General features: G+C 49.3%; 1 protein-coding gene across 1 annotated transcript; it reads right to left on the bottom strand.

The window, feature by feature from the left end:
• Positions 1 to 1547: 1547 nt before the first annotated feature.
• Positions 1548 to 18817, bottom strand: KIF2C (kinesin family member 2C; the record flags this gene model as incomplete). Its single annotated transcript, XM_079698023.1, has 21 exons — positions 1548 to 1630; positions 1740 to 1863; positions 3343 to 3456; positions 3550 to 3655; positions 3993 to 4060; positions 4932 to 5042; positions 5161 to 5365; positions 6149 to 6291; positions 7053 to 7144; positions 7224 to 7287; positions 7557 to 7647; positions 8833 to 8995; positions 9087 to 9141; positions 9803 to 9898; positions 10548 to 10648; positions 11199 to 11321; positions 13017 to 13139; positions 15302 to 15350; positions 15518 to 15619; positions 17801 to 17895; positions 18751 to 18817. 21 exons carry the CDS (start codon positions 18815 to 18817, stop codon positions 1548 to 1550), a joined length of 2175 nt encoding a protein of 724 aa, XP_079554149.1.
• Between the last annotated feature and the right edge of the window lie 1814 nt (positions 18818 to 20631).

Below are 20631 nucleotides of genomic sequence, written 5' to 3'. Positions count from 1 at the left end.
AGTAGTTTACAAAGCCACAGCAAACATCGTGCTCAGTGTTTTGTTTTTTTGTTTTTGTTTTTTTGCATTATGTGGGCCTCTCACTGTTGTGGCCTCTCCCGTTGTGGAGCACAGGCTCCGGACGCGCAGGCTCAGCGGCCGTGGCTCACAGGCCCAGCTGCTCCGTGGCTTGTGGGATCCTTCCAGACCGGGGTGCGAACCCGTGTCCCCTGCATCAGCAGGCGGACTCTCAACCACTGAGCCACCAGGGAACGTGCTCAGTGTTAAAGACTGAAAGATTTACTCCTGAAATCAGGAAGATGGCCAGGAAACAGGCCTTCACCACAGTTATTCAACAGTGTACTGGAAGTTCTACCCAGAGTCTTGAGGAAAGAAATAAAAGACATCCATGTGTGAATGGAAAAATTAAAACTGTGTTTATTCACAGAACACAGATCCCATCACTGAGGCCTTTCTAAAACACACATTTGGTTGTATGGCTCCCAGGCTAAAAACCTTTCAGTGGCACATTACCATTTAGATAATTCATGTTCTGTGACACGGGATCTGGAGTCTTCTAGTTCCCAAACCATACATGCCCTATGTTTGGTTCCTCAGTCTACCTGGCAAACTTCTCATTTTTCAAGATCAAATGTGTTACCCATCAGATCCTTTCCTGTCTAGCAAGGCAAGTGCTTTCGTGTCAGTGTTGCCACAGAATCTTTTAACATGCCTTGAGCAGACTGTAAATGACAGAGCACCATCTCCTTTCTGCTTACGGCTCCTGTGCCCAGGAGAGGGCCTAGGACCTAGTCAGCATTGAACAAGGCAGAGGTTGGAGTCTTCACCATGTCACTGAAACTGCAGGTGTAGATTTGGTCTCCTGGGTAGAGTACAGAATCAGCACTACCCAGAGTTGCAGTAGGGTCCTAAGTCCCAGAAGGCTCATACACATCCCAGGCACTTCCCACATACCACTCAACAGGCTGATTTTTTTCTCTTTATTGTTAGACACAATGTATAAATACATAAAACAGAAAACAGCAGGGATCCTCTCGGGCCTCAAAAAACAGCAGGGAAGGAAGAGGTCCCGGAAACTTTTTTTTAAGTACAAAACATATTAGTGCCCCGACCAAGGGTATGGAAGGCAGGCCAGGGCCAGCAGAGCTGAACTAAAGGCTCCTTCCCTCTCCCAAGAGCCAGGACAACCCCAGGGAGCTCTCCATCAGCAGCCAGTCCACACGGGCAGAGTGCTGCCCAAGGGAAAACTCTACACCAGAGAGCTTTCTCTTCTTGGAGAGACGGGCAGCACATAAGATAACTAAAAGCTCCCTCTTTCCATCCTTGTTCCCTTCATGGCTACAAGTGAGGAAAAAGGAAGTCGTGTCCTATGCACTCTGACCCCTCCCCAGCTGCCCTGGGCCCAGATGCCCCCATACTTGGCATTTACCAAAGCTTGTCCCAGCTCAGACCCTGACTAGACCCACCAGGTGCCCAGAGTTCGCTGAGGAGGGAAGGGGAGGGGAAAAGGCTGGGTGTGACACCAAACAGATCTTTATTTGCAGTCGTCAATGGGGCCGTTTCTTGCTGCTTATTTGTTTGCTGGCCTGCTCTTCTAGCTGCATGGCCAGGCGCAAGGCCTTGAGGACATCTGGAAGGAAAGGGTGGTGCACCCGGGGTTAGTGGGTCTCTCAGAAGCCCCATTCCCTCTGGCAGAGCTGCCATCACCCGCAGAGGCCCCATCCTCTGGCCGCACCCACCTTGCAGGGCTGAGAAGTGCTTGGCTTGCTGGGCCAGGGCACATTCTGCTTTATTCACAAAGGTCTCCAGGTCGTAGTCTGGCTGCTCAGCCATCTCGGAGAGCTCCAGCCAGCCTGGCCCTTCCTGCAACAACACAGCGCGAACCTTGTCAGGTCAATAATGACCAAACCAATCTAGCAAATCATTCCTAGGGCTCTACCATCTGCAATGCAGATGCCCACTCCTCCAGCCATGGCCCATACCCTGCCTCCTGATCCTCTCCCAGAAATTCTCAGCTTGAATTCATCCTCTTCCCCACCCCAAACTTGTGCTGTGCCTTATATCAAATGAATGTTATCATCTGTCTTGATGCTCAAGCCAGAAATCTCAGCAAGAACTTCTTTCACCCTGCTTGTCCCCCAATCCTACTAATTCCACCCCCGAAATGGTTCTTAAATCTCATGCCCTAATTCCAATACCATGGCCATGGTCATAGTTGGTCTAGACACCAACATCTCTCTTGAACTCTAACCATCTCCTAACCGCTCTTAACTCCTAAGTGCCTCTACTCATGCTCGCCCCACATCCCGAAACCAGCCTCTATACTGTGGCCATAGTAAGGTACCTAAAGCTCTGATGTGACCATGTCACCACTTTGCTTTACTCCCTTCAAAGGCATCTACTGCCCTCATAACGAAGTCCAGGCCTTTGGTGTGAACCATTAAGGCCCTTTAGCATCAGGTCCCGGCTGACCTGTCCACAGCCTTGATCTCCTTCCCTCATCTGCTCACACCTTTTGCTCTGGCCAGAGTGAACCTCTCACTCTTCCTGAAACTACCACGTCCTTTCAAACATTTGTACCCTGAGCATGCCACGGAGGGAGGACACGTGTAGGCACTTATCGTACATGTTCCCTCCTCAGTTCTAAGTGCCCCGAGCTCTCCCCTCTGCTCTGCACTCTGAGAGCCCCATTCTTAGGGACTCTCCCCCACTCTCTCTTCCACAGCAGGGATCACAGCAGTGGTAGCATCTACCACTTACTAAACGCTGACTACATGCTGGGGACGGCTGAGTGCTTTAAAAACATAACACTTAATTCTCAGATGTAACCATCTTGTCTTGCCCATTTTGGGGATGAAGAATCTGGGGGCCCAGTGAAGCTTAATGACTTTCACAAGGAAATCAGCTTATAAATAGAAGAGTCACGATTGATCAAGTCTTACTTTCGGGCCTGTTATCCATACTTCAGGTTTTTGGCCCTTGGTCTCAGCACAGGAGCTGGCATATAGAAAGTACTCACCAAACATTCAATGAACAAACAAGACAAGGTTACCCTCCAAACCCTCAGTCAGGAGCATGGAGTAGAGAGCTAGCTCCAGCCAGAACGATGGAGGAAAGCCTATGTGTGCCAGGGTGGGGAAGGAGGTGCGGTAATTAGCTGCCCTAGAAGAGCAGCTGAAAAAATAAGTGGAGAATTAAGAAATGCTGGTGTAGACGGCTGCCTCTCGCCACCCCAGCCAGAAGACCCGGGGAGGGGCAAAGCCCAGATCACGGTCAAGGAATGGCGCTGAGCCTGTGCTAGGAGGGATATCCAGTCTCTCCCAGCCAGGGCTAGCTCTCCACCTGTATAATCTCTTTGAGCTCTTCCATGGCCCTCTCCTCCAGCTCCCTGATCTGAGTCATGGCTTCATTGAAGCTGGACATCTGAGAAGACAGTTCCTCCTCTTCCTTGGAGAACTAAGGGGGCAAAAGCAGAGACACAACAGTGCGGCCCAGTCCCCATCTCAGGAGGCCACATTTCTGTCTTCCCTGGCCCACCCTGCCCCTTACATTGCCTGCGCTCAGGGCCCCGTTAGAGCTGGCTTCCATCTCTTCTGTTTCCATCTGAGTTGGCTGCTCCCCACTGGGCCCACTGTGGGGGCTCAGCTCCTTGACCCTGAGAAAACAAGAAGGTCTCAGATCCCACAGCAGCCTCCTTGGCACTCACGAGTGTGCAGCATCACTCAGATTGCGAGACTTCGAGGAGATGGACTAGCAGCTTTGCTTTGGCCTAGGAGAAGTCCCTCATTCACACTGCTCCCCACCAAAGCCTGAGGGAATCGGAAAAAACCTTGTAGCATCATATATGAACTCCAAGGCCTCAGATTCAGCGAGTCACAGGAGAGGAGACAATGGGCACTGAGTTGTCAGAGCTTCCTCCCTGCTCTTATTGTTGACATTCCCTCCCCAACCCTGCACCCCCTCCCCATCCCACCTGGTGTAGGTACTAGTACCTGTCTGCATATCTTAGTGTATTCAAAGTATATTCACAGGAGCTTATGCCTGGTGAGATCATGGCGATCTGCAAAAGAGGGAACGGGCACTTAAAGGTCAAGGATCACAGGGTAAGGGTGCTCTTGGAAAGGCTGCCAGCAGGTGTTCTTTAGGCTGCTAATACCCATGTGGAATTGGGGGCAGAACCCATTAAGCACCCACTCTGTGCCAGGCAACTTGCCCCATGAGCCCTGGAAACTAAGGTGCCTTAAAAATTGGTCCCTGGGGACTTCCCTGGTGGCGTAGTGGTTAAGAATCCACCTGCCAATGCAGGGGACACGGGTTCGAGCCCTGGTCCGGGAAGATCCCACATGCCACGGAGCAACTAAACCCGTGCACCACAACTACTGAGCCTGTGCTCTAGAGCCCGCGAGCCACAACTACTGAAGCCCGCAAGCCTAGAGCCCGTGCTCCGCAACAAGAGAAGCCACTGCAATGAGAAGCCCGCGCACCGCAACAAAGAGTAGCCCCCGCTCACTGCAACTAGAGAAAGCCTGTGCACAGCAACAAAGACCCAACGCGGCCACACACACACAAAAAAGTCACTCACAGTTGTGGCCCTCTATTTCCTAGGCTGGGAGCCAATGACCCCTGAGGGAAGCCACAGAAGAGACGAGGACTGCCTCTCCTGCTTCCCCAAAGGTCCTCCTTCTGAATTCTGCAGCCCCCTTTTCATCAGGTAAGGGAGGAATGACCTTCCCCAAAACAAGAGCTGCACGGACATACAATAAAGGGAGAAGACCCTTTCCCCCCGTCTTGGGTAGGCAAAGAGGAGCCTGGTGTCCAAAAGCAGGGGTTGAAGCCCAGTCAAGTTAGAGCCTAGAAACCCAGGTGGCCAAGAGCACCAAGCCTCTTGCCCAGGGACAGGACCGCACCACCTCCAAAGGGACCCTACTCACCATGCAGGTCCTTGAGTTCTCCCCGATAAAGGAGTCCCTTAGCACCTGTGTCAGCTTGCTCTCGCGGAATGGGGTGTGAGCTTTGTTCTGTCCCAGGGCCCTGATGCACTCCTGGGGCACAGCAGGGGAAGCTGAGGTCCCCTCCCTCCTCTTGAGATGCCCACTCTCTCCCTCCCTCCCCCAGCAGCCCTCCAGGCCAACGCCCTCCCCTCCAGCTGGGCCCCACTACCTTCAGAGCCAGGAGACTCTTGTTGATTTCTGCGCCCTCCATGCGGGTCTGCCGGTCAGCACTGGAAGTGTCTGCGCCTCGCTCGTTCCCTGCCAGATCCACCAAAGAGAACTTGCCGTGCACTCTCCCTTTGGCTCGAAGAAGAATCTGGAAGCAGGCGTGGGAGCGGGAAGAGCTGGAGTTGGCAAATGTCTGCCCAGAGGTCCTGTGGCAAAGGAAGACAAAGAAGGACTATGAGCTCCCAGGGTCACCAGCCACCATGGCACCCCAGGTTCCAAAGCAGTCAGTTCTCCGGTAGCAGAGGAACACAGGTCAGGACTCTAAGATGTCTTGTGTCATCCTGTCCCACTTCTGTCCTACCCTCCCTCCAGCTCTGGACCTAGCGGCTTACCCTTGCAGTCAAAGTACTGGATTCTGTGTGAGGGCCTTGGCCAGACCCCAGGGCCCATAGGACATAGGGAAGCATGAGTTGCCTCTGCTGCAGGGCACACAGGGAAGGAGGGGCTGTCATGAACCACTTGCTGCAACTCAAGGGCCCTGGGGCGGGCAGCCCTCTCCCTGGGCCTCCATAAGCTGCCCAGCATCCACTGCACCACACCTAGGGCCCTGGTACTGCACTTCCCTACCTTTATACAGGAAGGGAGCTGTGGCCCCATCACTTCCAGCCTAGAGCACATCCAGAGCTCGTGTCTCCCACCACAGAGGGAGGGAACAGCAAGGAGAAACCCAGAGAAGCCAGGAAGCATGCCTTTAGGTAAAAGCCGGGGAATAAAGCCTGCCTTGGTCAGATTCAAGATACTTTGACTCGACCCTGATAAGTCTCGTCCTGGGTCATCAGCCCCACTGAGACCACTTAAGGCAGAGGCCTTCAGAGCCCGCACCAAGCCAGGGGAAGCGGCGCTCTGTGGAAACAGCAAAGGACTCAGCGCTAGTCTGTCACCTGACCCGGCATTAGAAGGCGGCCCCTTCCCCTGGCCGGAACTCTGACCTGCAGGCACTGCCTATGTCGATCATCTTGATGACGTCATCAGCACAGCTCACCACGTGCTCCTGCAGCCCCACCACCTGCACCTGCTGCTTGCCATCCTCTAGCACACGCAGCTTGGCTTTCTTGTTGAGCAGGTCGAACAGCTGTGTCAGGGGAACAGGGGAACAAGGCCAAGGCCATCAGGCGCCGGGCACCCCACTGACTCCTCCCTCCTTCAGGGCCGGTCCCAGCTTAGACAAGGGCTGGCAGCAGGAAAGGCAGGAGAGGCTGAGCTGGGTTATGCCAGACTAGCAGCGGGCAGTCTACCTGGGAGCTGAACCAGCCTGCCTCAGTTTGATGTGACCCTGCTACTTTACTTGCTATGTGAACCTGGACAAGTACTTAACCACCTAGCCTCGTTTCTCATCTGTACAATAGTGACAGTGACAGTAATACTTCCTGGTAGGGTTGTGGTGATGAGCTGAGACAAGTAAAGTGCTTAGCATAGTGTTTAGCACCTAGTAACATCTTAATAAGCAACCCTAGCTATTATTATCTAGACCCCACTTGGGGAAGATGACTGTGCAAAAGCATAGAGAGGTAGAAAGATACATAGACACATAGAGAGAACATGAGTGTGAGAATGGGGAAGAAGAGAGTTATGAGGGAGGTGTGTGGAGGGAGGACAGGGCACACACAGGCAAACCTCCCATCTGAGAGGGGGTCCTGAGGCATATTCCTGCCATACTTGTTGAGCGTGGGTACCATCCCACCATTGGATGAAAGCTCCCACACGCTTGGACGAAGTGGCCCAGAGGCTTGACAACCCACAGGTTGTTTGGCTTCTACAATTTCTAGCCAACCTCAAGGTTTCTGAAACTTCAGGGGCCCCAACAGCATAAACAAAGGGCTCCCTGTCAGCTACCTTCCCATTATAGATCTCGAAGAATGTCACATAGACTTCCAGGCCCAGTTTCCGGTATCGGGGCTGATTCTTCAGGAGGAAGACGTCCCGGGCTGTGGGGGGAGAGGCTGGATTAAGTAAGCAACCTGCCCTTCTGTGCCCAACCCCACTGTGGCAGAACACACTACTTACAAGCCATCGCATAGATCCCTTTCGATGCGTTCTGGGCTTTCCCACAGAGGTCTCCACCCATCGTCTGCAAAGGGAAGGGGAAGAAGACCGTGGTAAAGGGCCCTTGGCCTAGGCCAGGGCACTACTGGCTCCACCACCACAGTGGGCCACACCAAAGCTGGGAGGGAGGCTGGACCTACTAAGGCCCCTCCTTGAACCTGGCACAGCAAAGGCATCTGGAGATGGGGCATCTGCACTGAGGGGATTTTCTGCAACAAACTCATTGTCCTCCTTTTCAGAGACCTAGAATTGCGCTATGGGTAGGCTTGCTCTCTGCCAGGCCTGAATACTCACATGAGTCTTACCACTTCCCGTCTGGCCGTATGCAAAACAGGTTGCTTTTCCCCCTTCAAAGATTGTCTGTACGAGTGGCCTTGCTGTGAACCTAGGAGAAAGGATGGGGAAGAGTGTACATCTCTCCTCAAGTGTGCTCCCTGGAACATGGAGCACAAAGCAGGACTCCTGGGGGCCTCCTTCCAAGCATGAGCACACCTCTCACACAAAGTGGTCCCACCTGACCCCAGCTCCACTTAGAAATCTGAAATTCTCCTAGCCACCTGGGGAGAGCTGGACCGACCTGCCAGGAGCAGGCTGATGGTCCACACTCTAACTGAGCCACCAGCACCTCCTCTACCCTGGAGACACAAGGTGAAAGCTTGAGCTTAGCAGCTGACTTCCAGCATAAGGTACACTACAAAGATCAAAGAAACCATCTAAAGTAGGAATCTAAATTATTTTAGGCTTTGTGGGCCTAAAATAGGTCTCTTCCATATATATATATATACATACGTACATACATAAATATACATATATATTTAATGATTCTTTAAAAACACAAAATCCATTCTTAATTTGAGAGCCATATAAGAAGGGATTGCAAGCCAAATTTGGTCCATGGACTATAGTTTATCAACCTCTGGTCTAGAGCAGTGCTGTCCAATAGTAGCCACTGCCACACATGGCTATTGAGCACTTGAAATGTGGCTAGTGTAACTGAAGAACTGAATTTTTTTTTTTTTTTTTTGGCCACACCGCATGGCATGTGGGATCTTAGTTCCCCAACCAGGGATCGAACCCAAGCCCCCTGCAGTGGAAGCACAGATTCTTAACCACTGGAGTGCCAGGGAAGTCCCTGAAGAACTGAATTTTTAACTTTATTTAAACAGTCGCATGAGGCTAGTGGGTGCTGTATTGGACAGAGCAGTTCCAGAGTTTGCTGAGTCTGTTAAGCCCAGTGGGAAATGGGTGGCTGTGCAGGACACAGGAAGACCCCCTAGGGCTTGCCCAGCCCAGCCTCAAAGAGTGCAATGGGTAATACCTCACTTCTGTCCACTCAAGCGCGGGCCACTAAAGCTGAAAAACGGGATGGGACAGCCCCAACAGGGCCTTCCAGGTGCTGGGAGCCAGAGCCAGCTCTGTGTCATGGCCCATCCAAAGAAAACACAAGAGGAAGCCAGGAAGGGCTTCAGGGTCAGCATGTCTGTGAGCGTGAGTATTACCACAATGTCCCTCATTGGAAAGAGTAAAGTGTCAGGGGGAAGGAGGAGAAACAAAGAGGCAAGGGACTAACCTGTAGACGACTTCATTTGAAGCTGTTTCGTCAAATGCGAAGTCAAAGCAGAATGCTTGGTTCTCCAGATACTTTGTTAAATCCACTTTTAACTTGGGCTCATGTACCAAGAGGACACACTTGCTAGGAACGGAAATCACATCAATTTCTTTCTTGGCCAATTCTGCAGAAGGACAGTATTTCAGGGGATGCTCCCTGGACACGGGGGAACCCACAGTCAGTCCAAAGCCTCATTCTGACTGAATAGGGCTTACCCTGTTTATTCAGCGGTCGTTTCCTAACACAAACACATATCCTGTGCTCTTCAATCTTCAAGAGGATGAGAAAAGACAACCAAGAGCAAAAGGTCAGAGCAATATTGAAAGAAAGCTTGTCCAGAACCCGTCCAGTTCTAATCCCAAGTCTGGCTCAGGCAAGGGCCAAGATCTAACACTGGAACCCACTATGCCCATAGTTACTCTGGAGCATAAGAAGGTAGCTCTGAATTTTCTTCCCAGTTTCCTCACTCTGCTGCCTATAGGAGGGTTCAGCACACTTTCATGATTAGTAGTAAGAATCTAGCCAACCTACTGAAGCAGGGAGGATGGGGGTGTGGGAGTTGATAAAGATCAGACTCTCCCATCTAGGCCTCGCTAGCTTCAGCCCACCAAAGGGTATTAAAAAACCCCTTGAAGGTGAGTGAAGATTCCTGCACGCTCTCATTGCCTTAAGAGATGTTTCTGTCTCTCACTTGTACGCCTACTCGGGAAAAGAATCTGAAAAGGAATCATATGTATGTATGTATGTGTGTGTGTGTGTGTGTGTGTGTGTGTGTGTTTATTTACATATATATGTAGAGAGAGAGAGAGAGAGAGACTGAATCACTGTGCTGTACACCTGAAACCAACACAATGTTGAAATCAACTATGTTAAAATAAAAATTGTACACCTACTCAGGAAGGAGAGGTAGAAACCCTTTGGGATTACTTACAGGATCAGTCACAGTAAGTGGATGACATTCCAAAGTAGCCCGAAATTCTTTAATCATCCGGGAAAATTCCCAGTTTGGAAAGCTGTTGTCATACTCCTGTTTGGGATAGGAGCGAAGAAAGACTGACTGCCAAGATGTTAAGTGCTCTCAGGCCTCAGAGCTAGGCAGCAACAACAGCTCTTCATATGCACACAGCTCTGTAGGGCTGACAAGCCCCCACACGATCTCATTGCCCCCCACTCTGGCTCTGGGCAGAGAACCCAGGAACAAAGTCTTGGGAACAGAGATTGGCAGGGGGCCTAGGCATGCACCAACCACTCTAGGAACTGGGGCAAGAGCCACTGTCCCACATCTTAGGAGACCAGCAGGCTGGGATTCCCCTGTGCCATTAACCCAACTAAAGGGAAATAATCCAAACTGGAACTCCACTGTGGCACCCCTGCATACACACAACTAGGAAGTCGGGGGAGGCAGGCAACTGTGCCCAGCAGCCCACTGGACACTGAACTGTGTGATGGGCGTGCCCATTGGACATCAGCAGCAAACATTCCTCATCTGAGGGCCTTCAGAAAAATATCTGAATTATTTGTTCTCTGAATCCTGATGAGAAACTAGTTAAACTTCTTGGATATCAGAACTGGAGCCTCAGAAATGCTGGGGCCGAACTGTTACCTCTGTTGCAGACGAGGTTTCAGTTAAGGATGCCTGTCCAAAAACCCTTGCCCTTGCTTCCCAAGAAAGGTACCTGAGCTCGTTTTATTCTCATTTCAGAGTTCTGGGCTCTTTTCTCTTCTCGCTTGTTCTTCATTTTTTCCATTTCCTTCACAATACAAGATTTCCTCCGAACTAGGGGGAAAAAAAAAGGAAGCCCTTTCTTTTACCTGTCTAAGCCAGCTTGTTCTTCTCTGGCTGTTGTGTTGAGTCCTGGGCCTTTCCCAGGACTAGGCCTTCTCTAGACCCTTGCTCTTATGTCACCATATGCATGGAGAGGAAGCAAGAGCTATGACTCTTGGGATGGCCAAGCCCACAAGAGACTTGCTAATGTAGGGCACTCCAGGTCTAACCCAAGCTCTCTCTATGCCTCTGTGGCATCTTCTCAACAACCAGAAGAGGTGAGACCATCGCTGCTTGGTCTTGGTGGGCACTCTGGGCTGTTCTTCAGGTGTTGACCAAGACTTTAGCTGTGATAGCACCTCAACTACATCAGAGGGCTCCTGCCACCTGGCAGTGACAGGGTCACCTCTTGTGAAAGATTGACTCTGTGGCCACAGGGAAACACGACCCCATGTGACAAACATGGTTTGAATTCAGGTGCCAAGTCAAGCCAGGTGTGGGACAGGCTGTAACTACCTATCCTGCACTAAGAGCAGGGCAGCAGACAGCTCAGCGTGTCTACCTGAGTTCACAGGGTTTGTAGAAGAGCTGCCTTGGACGGAATGGACTTGCTCTTCCACCTCCTCGCTGACCATCGTCAATGGTATCTCAGCCACTGCAGGGCAGGAGGGCCTAGGGGGCCCGGCTGTGGGGGAACAAGAGTCATTGGAGAAGCAGGCAGGCATACGACAGCCATGCTCATCTGAGCCCTAGCGGGTCATAGGCCTGGAGGAAGGCTACCGACTGCCAGCTCAGCAAGGGCTCAGGCTCCTACCGTGTGAGCAAAGCTCAGGCTTTTTCCTGCATTTCGGCCCACACCTTGAACCCAACAAGTCCCTCCACAGGGGCTGGCTCCTGGGGTCAAGAAATCTTAAAGAGTGTGTGAGTAGCTCAGTGTGGGCTTCACCATGAAGGGAAAAGCCTTTAAAGGCCTACTCTTCAGGCTTGACCAAGCATGGGTTCTCAGGCCAGGCCAGGCCTTTCTACTCATTTAGGAGAAATTTCTGACTTCAGAACCCAGGTGGTTAACAGGAGCAAGGACTGAAAGCCAGGAATAATGGGAACCTGAGCAACAACCAACCATATATATTTTTAAAATAAATTTATTTATTTTTATTTTTGTCTGCGTTGGGTCTTCGTTGCTGCGTGCAGGCTTTTCTCTGGTTGCAGCGAGTGGGGACTACTCTTCTTTGCAGTGCGCGAGCTTCTCTTGTTGTAGAGCACAGGCTCTAGGCGCGCAGGCTTCAGTAGCTGTGGCTCACGGGCTTAGTTGCTCCGCGGCATGTGGGATCTTCCAGGGCCAGGGATCAAACCTGTGTCCCCTGCATTGGCAGGTGGATTCTTAACCACTGCGCCACCAGGGAAGCCCCAACCAACCATATTGATTCAACCCAGAAAGGTACAACCCATGGTGACTCACTACTTCCCATACCTGGTCGTGACCCTTTTGTTTGCCTTCACTTTATTAGAGCTGAATTTGATACACATTAAATGTAATGATTACAAAAATCACCTACTTTATTTACTAATAACTAGTAAAAGCTGACCATTAAAAATGTTTGGGACTACCCTCTACCCTGCTGGCGCAATGTTAAGAATTCACCTGCCAATGCAGGCGACACGGGTTCGATCCCTGGTCAGGAAGATCCCACATGTTGCAGAGCAACTAAGCCCGTGCACCACAACTACTGAGCCTGCGCTCTAGAGCCTGTGAGCCACAACTACTGAAGCCCGCGAGCCACAACTACTGAGCCCGCGAGCCACAACTACTGAAGCCAGCACTCCTAGAGCCCGTGCTCCAAAACAAGAGAAGCCACCAGAGTGAGAAGCTTGTGCACCGCAACGAAGAGTAACCCCCACTCGCAGCAACTAGAGAAAGCCCGCGCGCAGCAACAAAGACCCAGCGCAGCCAAAAATAAAATTTAAAAAAAGTTTAAAAAACTCCATTTATATAAAGTCCAAAAAAGAGAAAAAGTTAATTTTTGCGATCTGAAGTCAGGACGTAGGTACCCTTGGGGGCTTAGGAACTGGGAGGGGGCCTCAGGGGGACTTTTGGGGGTGCTGGTAATGCTCTGTTTGATCTGGGTGTCAGTTACATGAGTGTGTTCACTTTGTGAACTATGTAGTCAACCATAGGTTTACTCTTCTGTATATATTATGTTTAAATAAAGTTTAAAAAGTAAAGTGAGATGATTTCCAGATAAGGGAGCAGTGGGGCAGGAGCAGAACAATACGAAAGCCAGGGAGTGTAGGAATCCTAGGATATTCTAGAACAGGTTCAGGGCGATGTGTGAGGAGCCGCTCCCGGGCTTCAAACAGGGAGGACAGATTCATTACTCACTGGGAACTGAAAACTGCTTGCGGGAATTTGCAGATGCAGGCAGTTCCACCTCCATATCATTCTCCTGAGTGGTGATGCGAACCTCTGGGACAGTGGACATGCGAGTGGAGCGGCCTCGGAGACCTGAAGGACCAAGGGCAGCAGCCGATCAGTGCAGCATGATCAGGAGAGCCAACGGGCATAATAGAGGGGCGGTCGGGGGTAACCCTCCAAGATTCTATACAGGAAAGGAGCCCACCAACTCCCCATTCCTTCCATCCAAGGAAAGGAAAAATTAGAAAGGCCAAGTACTAGTGACCCCAAAACTAATTTGTTACGTTCTGCAATCTGAGAGCTACTGAGGGCTCCCACAAGAGCATCTGTCTTGAGTAAATGGAGGGACCTACAGACAATCTGAATTCATTTCTGGAGACATAGACTTAATCCCTGAAAAAAAGCATTCTTAACCTTAGAACAGCACCTACCATTCTACAGTCTTCCCATACCGTGAAACATCATGAGGTAAGTATCAGTATTCCCAACTAATGGAAGACGACATTAAGGCACAGCAAAATTAAGCAACTTGCCCAATGCCACTCAACTAGTAAGCGTCAGAACCAGGATGTGAAGCCAAGACTGCCAGATTCCAGTCTGGGCTTTTTCCACTGCTCCAAGATATTTTACAGAGCCAGGCCTGGGCCACATCTTTAGAAACCATGGGATCAGCTACATGAATTTTCTGGAATCTTAAAAGAATGCTTAACTGAGAAAAACAATTGAGTTATACTTTAATTCTTGCCAATTTCTACCCATCTATATAGTTTCTCTCCATAAGAAAGAAATAATGAACCAAAAATAAAAGAAGTAGTGAATTTGGAAATAAAACACTGGTGTCATATAAGAAAATATCAACTTGTACTGAATTTGAGTTTCCTAAATTTAGGCTGATCTGATGGCTCTATATAATGCCTACTTTTCATAAAGAGCATGAATTATTATAATTTTCCTATTTCCCAAAAGATCTATAATCTTGTGTTTCATTTCTACTGTTCAATATCATGCACATTCATTAAGGTTTTTTTTCCATTAAAAGGAGCGGTGGCAGTATCCTTTCGGGTCATGTACGTGGAGTGGGATGGCTGCCACCCCCATCTCTCCTGCAGGCCCTTACGGTGGTGTAGCCTGCAAGAGGGCCAGCAACACACCAGTCATGCCCAGCTCAAGCTCAAAACTGCACCACCTTTCACCTTGGGCCCCCGGGAACCTGAGGCTCCAGGCATGTCGTTTCTGGGCTCGAGGTGGCTGTGTTATGTCAAGGCAGTGATACCCCCTGGACTGGGACAGGCTGTGAGGTATAGCTGGTTTTGGGTTATAAGCTGGATTATTTGGGCAGTTTGTGCCTGTAGTCACCGTCACAGATGACTGTAGTCAAATAGGTTTATGCTGACTCCTTCTGCAGAGAAAGCCCAACCTTCTGCTGGAGTTCGAGGCATTGCTATTATCTCTCCAATCTCACCCCACCCCAGATCACCACAGCACTGCCAACTCTACTTCTAAATGGCCCTGACCTAGCTTTTCTCACAGCCTGCCCACCACCTCACTCCAAGGCATGTTGTTCCCCCAAGGAGAGAAAACAAGCCCACAATGGCTGATTACTGCTCTGGATTCCACAGGCCAGTCAGCAAATTTCCCAAATGCACCAGGTCCCCAAGAGGTTGGCCTAAGTAAGAGCTGTAGGTTGAACTGTTGAATTCTTTCTCTTCTTTTCTTTTTTTTTAAACTGCTTTAGAGGTATGATTGACATATAAAAAGCTGTAGATATTTAATGTGTACAATTTGATGGGTTTGGAGGTAGGTATACACCCATGAAACCATCGTCACAATCAATGCCATAAACCTACTCATCACCTCCAAAAGTTTCCTCCTGCTCCCTTTGTTTTGTATTTTGTTTTTTCCTTTTGTGGTAAGAACACTTAACATAAGATCTACCCTCACAGTAAATTTCTAAGTATACAATACACTATTATTAATCATAGGCCCTATGCTATACATTAAATCTCCAGAACTTCTTTATCTTGCATAACTGAAACTCTGTACCCTTTGACCAACACCTCTCCATTTCTTCCTCCCTGTAGGTTAGATTCTTCCTCACTGAGGAAGATGCTTGGAAGACAGGGCAGGACTCAGCCCACACAAAAGCCACCTGCTAAACTGGAGCAATGAGTCTACTTCACAGCTTCCTGAGCTCCAAGAACATCATTCCTGGCACAAACCCCGTGACAGTGAGCCAGTAGAAATCCATTTACCTTCCTTTGGAGCGGGAATTTTGGAGCTGACTGATCTGCGCTTTTGTTTCTGAAAAACAAAACAGACCACCACAATATATGGCTCTTATCAATTCTCAAGGGCCTATCCTGGGCCCATGTGCTGTGCTGAAGAACTAAGCAGCCCCAGAAAACAAATCAGCAAAGAGCCAACAAGCCAAATGGGGCACTGGCTGCAGTCAGGTGACAGGCACCTACCTGAACCGTTACATTCTCCTGCAGGGGCAGATTGTCCTTCGGGTGTAAGGGAAGAAGCTGTAAGAGTTCTGGGTTTATTGCAGCCACATCATCAAAATCAATCTGCAAGGAGCAAGTGAAAGCTTCTGTGAACAACATAGCTTGTTCAATCCAATTGCAACCTTTATACAATACAACCTTTATGTATTAATCAGCTATTCAAACACTTATTAGTCATGAGTAAGGCCGCAGGGGGAAGGTATTCAAAAATGAATTAAGGGCTTCCCTGGTGGCGCAGTGGTTAGGAATCCACCTGCCAATGCAGGGGACATGGGTTCGAGCCCTGGTCCGGGAAGATCCCACATGCCACAGAGCAACTAAGCCCATGAGCCACAACTACTGAGACTGCGCTCTAGAGCCCACGAGCCACAACTACTGAGCCCATGTGCCACAACTACTGAAGCCTGTGTGCCTAGATCCCGTGCTCCACAACAAGAGAAGCCACTGCAGTAAGAAGCCCGTGCACCACAAACGAAGAGTAGTCCTGCTCGCTGCAACTAGAGAAAGCCCGTGCACAGCAATGAAGACCCAATGCAGCCAAAAAATAAATAAAATAAAATTTAAAAAAAAATGAATTAAGACATGTATTGCCCTTGCTTTCAGTGAGCTCACATGCTAGTGGGAGACAGAAGCCATGCGCAGAAAGGGCTAGAAACCAAAGCAGCACGGGATAGACGAGGAGGAGAGAACCACCAAATGCAAAAGCTGGCGAGTACTTCAGTAGCCAGGCTTCTATCCACTTTTCTTGGACAGCTACAGACCTTTACCCTCCCCCACTCCCCCGATTCCAATCCCTAAACTACAGAGAGCATAAACAACACAGGAGACCAAAGTTTTGACATTAACTGATCCTCACTTTGATGATTCAGGAGGAAGGAATAAGAGTGAGAGTGTGAAGGCAGCGAGACACTAGGCAGGATCATAGAGTGGGGAACTGTCCCATTTGTCCCTGGCACTACTTTGGAAGGAGTGTGTGGTATAAAGAAAAAGAGTTGATTGGGATCAGATCTTGAAAAGGCTTTAATTCCTCACTAAGAAGTTTGGACTTTATTCCAAAGGCAATATTTAAGCTGGAGCGAGACCCAATAAGAGCTGTATTTCTAAACGAACAACAAAAACAAAAATAAGTCACACGGAACTGCTAATAGATGGTTGAAAGGAATTTTAGGAACCTCTTGATTCAAGGACAGATAATGTAAAGAATTCAGCTCTTCTATTTCTCAGATATACCACCTAAATATATGCATACCTACCATAAGGCACTATGCTAAGCAAGCCCTTTACATGTGTTATCTGTTAAGCTCCACGGAAAAGGGTCCAGGTCTGTCTTATTCACTTCTGTATCCCCAGTACCAAACACACTGGCTGGCATTTTAGAACCAGTACAAAAGGATTTGTTGAATAAGTCCTCAAAACAACCCAAAATAAGTAGATATTATTATCATCCTCATTTTAGAAATGAGGAAGTTGAATTTTTAAGAGGGACAGAAACGTGCCTGAGAACACATTAAGTAGTGGCAGAGCCAGACTCTAGAATCCAGGTTTTCATACTCTTAGCCTGGTGACCTCTTCACCACACCACAATGCCTCTAAAACATAAATATCTTAGGCACATCCCTCCTCTTCTCAAAATCCTTCCAAGGCTCCCACTGCCTACAGAATAAAATCTTAAACAACTTAGTGCCAGAGACAAAAACCCTCTAGTTTCCTTTTTTAGCCTTTTTGCTGCTGCCAAGCATCCTTGGCCTTCCTCAATGCCCGGAGCCAGCTTCTTTACCAGTCCCCATGAGGGCCATCTCACTATTTCTACTAAGCTTTCTGGCCCCCACAAGCCCAGCTCATCCTCAGTGAGTTTCCACCTCTGAGCTGCTCTAGCATTATTCATCTGTAGTTGCTTTCTATTATTTGGTGTTTCAGAAACATACTTTTGTCTCCCCAACTAGATTATCAATTTTGCTCCCCAAATCAATATCATAGGTAGTGTGCACTCAGAGCTAGCTTGGGTGAGCAAGGTTTTAGAATTCTGTGCAGTTTACTTTCTAGAAACACAATAGAAACTGTTGATTGCTTCAATTTAGAACAGGCCTGCCTAAATAAAATCCCAATGCATTCAAAGAGGACCATATTTAAGATTAGGGAGGACAAGTCGACATCAAAAACAAGGCTGACACAAGTTCCATTTCCACACACATCTTTTAGGTAGGAAGGTGTTAAATGTGGTACAGGCATACTCATAGAACCTACCTCTTTGCCCTTTGTGGCTCCTCCTTCTGTCCATTCCACCGAAATGCAGGATTTCTCCAAGTTCACAGTCCTTACGTTGGCACTGTGAATTAAGCCTATAGTATGAAAAGATCAGAGTTACCCATCTTTTTCACTTTTAGGATCCCACAGAGACTCTTAATGTAGAGTTGGCCTGAAGGAAGGGACAGTTGACTTTCTTTCTAACCCCAGGAGACAAACCTCCTGGCACTTCACCCTTGGGATATCCCACAGTGAGGTAGGCAAGGAACAGTTCTTAAAACCGAGCTGCAGAGGATAAGGACTCATCCCTACTCAAAAGAGAGCCTACAGTGGGGTGAAGGTATGTTTGAGCAGGGGAATCACACTAGTGCTTAGGTGAGCAGTTCCTCAACACAGCACTGAGGCTCTAGCGCCCCCAGGTTTCCCTATCTCACTCCTGACCTTTATGTCCGACCATTCTAGTGATATGGGTATTAGACCTGCCAGAGTTGAGGTAGCTGCTCAACTAAAAAAGAGAGGGCAGGATTGCAAACTCCTGAAGAGCAGGGATCTCGTCTGCCTCGTTACCCTGAATCCCAGTATCTGACATACTGCAAGTGCACAGCGTTTATGGGAGAATAGAGGGGCCAGAAAACCGAGGTCCCTACAAGAGCAGGGCAGTTGCAGGGGCGAACTTTGGAGGGGAAATGAATCCAGCAACCCTGACGTCCCGGAGAGGTCCAGTGACACAAAGGAGCTCCGCCCATTCCTGGAGGACGGGGAGGGGACCCACCGCCAGTGCAGAGGCCCCTGGCCCTGGTAGAGAAGACTGACTGCCAGTGCGGAGACCTAGACCTGGGGGGTGGAGGGGAATCCCCAGTAGTGGTTCAGGGCCTGCTGTTTGGGGAGGGGAGGTAATCTCTGCCGTCTCAGCCCACGGGTCCCCTTGGCCTCAGGACCCCGCCCCTCACCATTACTGCGTTGTATCTTGATGGCGAGACCGGGAAACAGGCGAGCCTGAAGAAGCGACGAGTCCATGGGTAGGCAGGAGCTCCGGGAAGAGAAACGCGAAATGACAGAAAACCACAACTCTACCAACACTGCGAAGTCTTAACGCCGCGTAAACCGCCGAAGTTTAAATCCCGCGCGCCGGCGTCCCTGAACGTCATCACGCTGTCGCCGGCCTCTCTTCCGCCAATCAGCGGCGCCCTGCGGAGCCTGTTGGGATACGTAGTCTCCGTGGAGGGGGGGCCTTCCGGGGCCTGGGACCGCCCACTCGTCAGGCCACAGCCGAGAACGCTGGGCTTGCTGAGAGCTTCGCGAGCAGTCGCGGCCGGAGGGGACAGGTTACAGGCATTCAGAGGGTTGCAGTACTGCTGGGGTTCCCTAAACTGAGAAACCTCAAGATGGTGTTTCAGAGGGAGGGCTCACGGGTCCTACAGTCATGGGTTCGAATCCGAACTTCTTTAGTTGCCTGCTCAGTGACCTCTGACAAGTTACAAACTTCCCCTCTTCACGCAGTGGGGAGCATGTTTCCTCCTTCGCGGAATTATTGCAAAGTTTCAATGAGGGGCTACATTTACAGTGAATGGAAGACCAGATTCACTAGCTTTTTATCGAGTGTCTACCACGTGGCAGGCATGGTGCAAGGCGCTGGAGATAGCAATAATGAAAACGACACGTAGTTCCTGCCCTCGAACTAACATTTCTAACGTGAACAGGGGACAAAAAGAAGACAATTACAAGTAAATTACGATATGTAGTAAGTGCTCTGAGGGAAACCGAGAACTGGAATACAGAAAAATGGAGGAACCTACTTTAGATAAAATAGTCAGGGGTGAAATCTTTGAAGTGATACTTAACCTGACTCTAGAGAACAAGGAGGAATGTCAAAATGAAGGGCAGGGAGGTGGAGAGGCTTCCAGACTAAGATCTGAGAATGATATATGCAAAGGCCCTGAGGTGGGACAGAACTTGATCTTGAAGAACTGAAAGAAGCCTATATGGATGGAAGGCAATAGGTGAGGGGGAGAAGAGTGAGATCAACTTAGCATCTTGTATCCCATAGTAATATTATAATTTTGGCTTTTGTCCTAATGAGAAATCATTGAAGAATTTTGAGCAGAGGAGTGACAAGATCTGAATTACATTTGATTTTATGTTTATTGGGCTTGCTGCTGTGTGGAGAACTGATTTGAAGGGGGCAGGACTGGAAGTGAGGTGACCTAGTAGGCAAGAGATTATACCGGCCTAGCCTGGGGTCATGATACTGGAAATGTAGCTAAGAGGATGGATTAAAGGTGGAATTTGGGAGGTGGAAAGGTGGAGTGAATTTGGGAGGTGGAAAGGTGGAGTGAATGAGTCTTGCTGATGGGTTTGTGAAAGGATTTCAGTCTAAAATGAAACAGGAGGATCTGAAATGGAGAATCTCACAAAGGTACCCTCCAAAGAATGGAACTTAGAGACTGATTTCCCATAATTGCCTGGTTTACAGAAAACAGACTTATTTCCTGACCAATGAACATCCACCAAGAATTACTCCCCATCCTCAAGCCAATGAACTTAATACTTTAGGACTCTGGTCAGACTTGCTTCTGGTCCATAAACACAACTCTGCCCAAACCCTCAACGGACTTGCTTGTATCTTGCTACAGCATATGTTTCTCAAATTGCAACTCAATTTCTGGTAATTCGAGCTTGCCTTGGTTTGCCTGTTTAGGTTGACAGGTTGGATACGTGGGTGAAGGAGAAGGGATAATCATGGATGACTGCTGGTTTCTGGCTAGAGCAACTGGGTGGGTGGTGGACTATTTCTTGAAATAGGGGAGTGGGGTTTTGAAGGAAACAGTTTG

The sequence above is a fragment of the Hyperoodon ampullatus genome (assembly GCF_949752795.1).
Source record: "Hyperoodon ampullatus genome assembly, chromosome: 2".
Classification (NCBI taxonomy): Eukaryota; Metazoa; Chordata; class Mammalia; order Artiodactyla; family Ziphiidae; genus Hyperoodon; species Hyperoodon ampullatus.
This window is presented reverse-complemented; position numbering and strand designations above follow the sequence as displayed.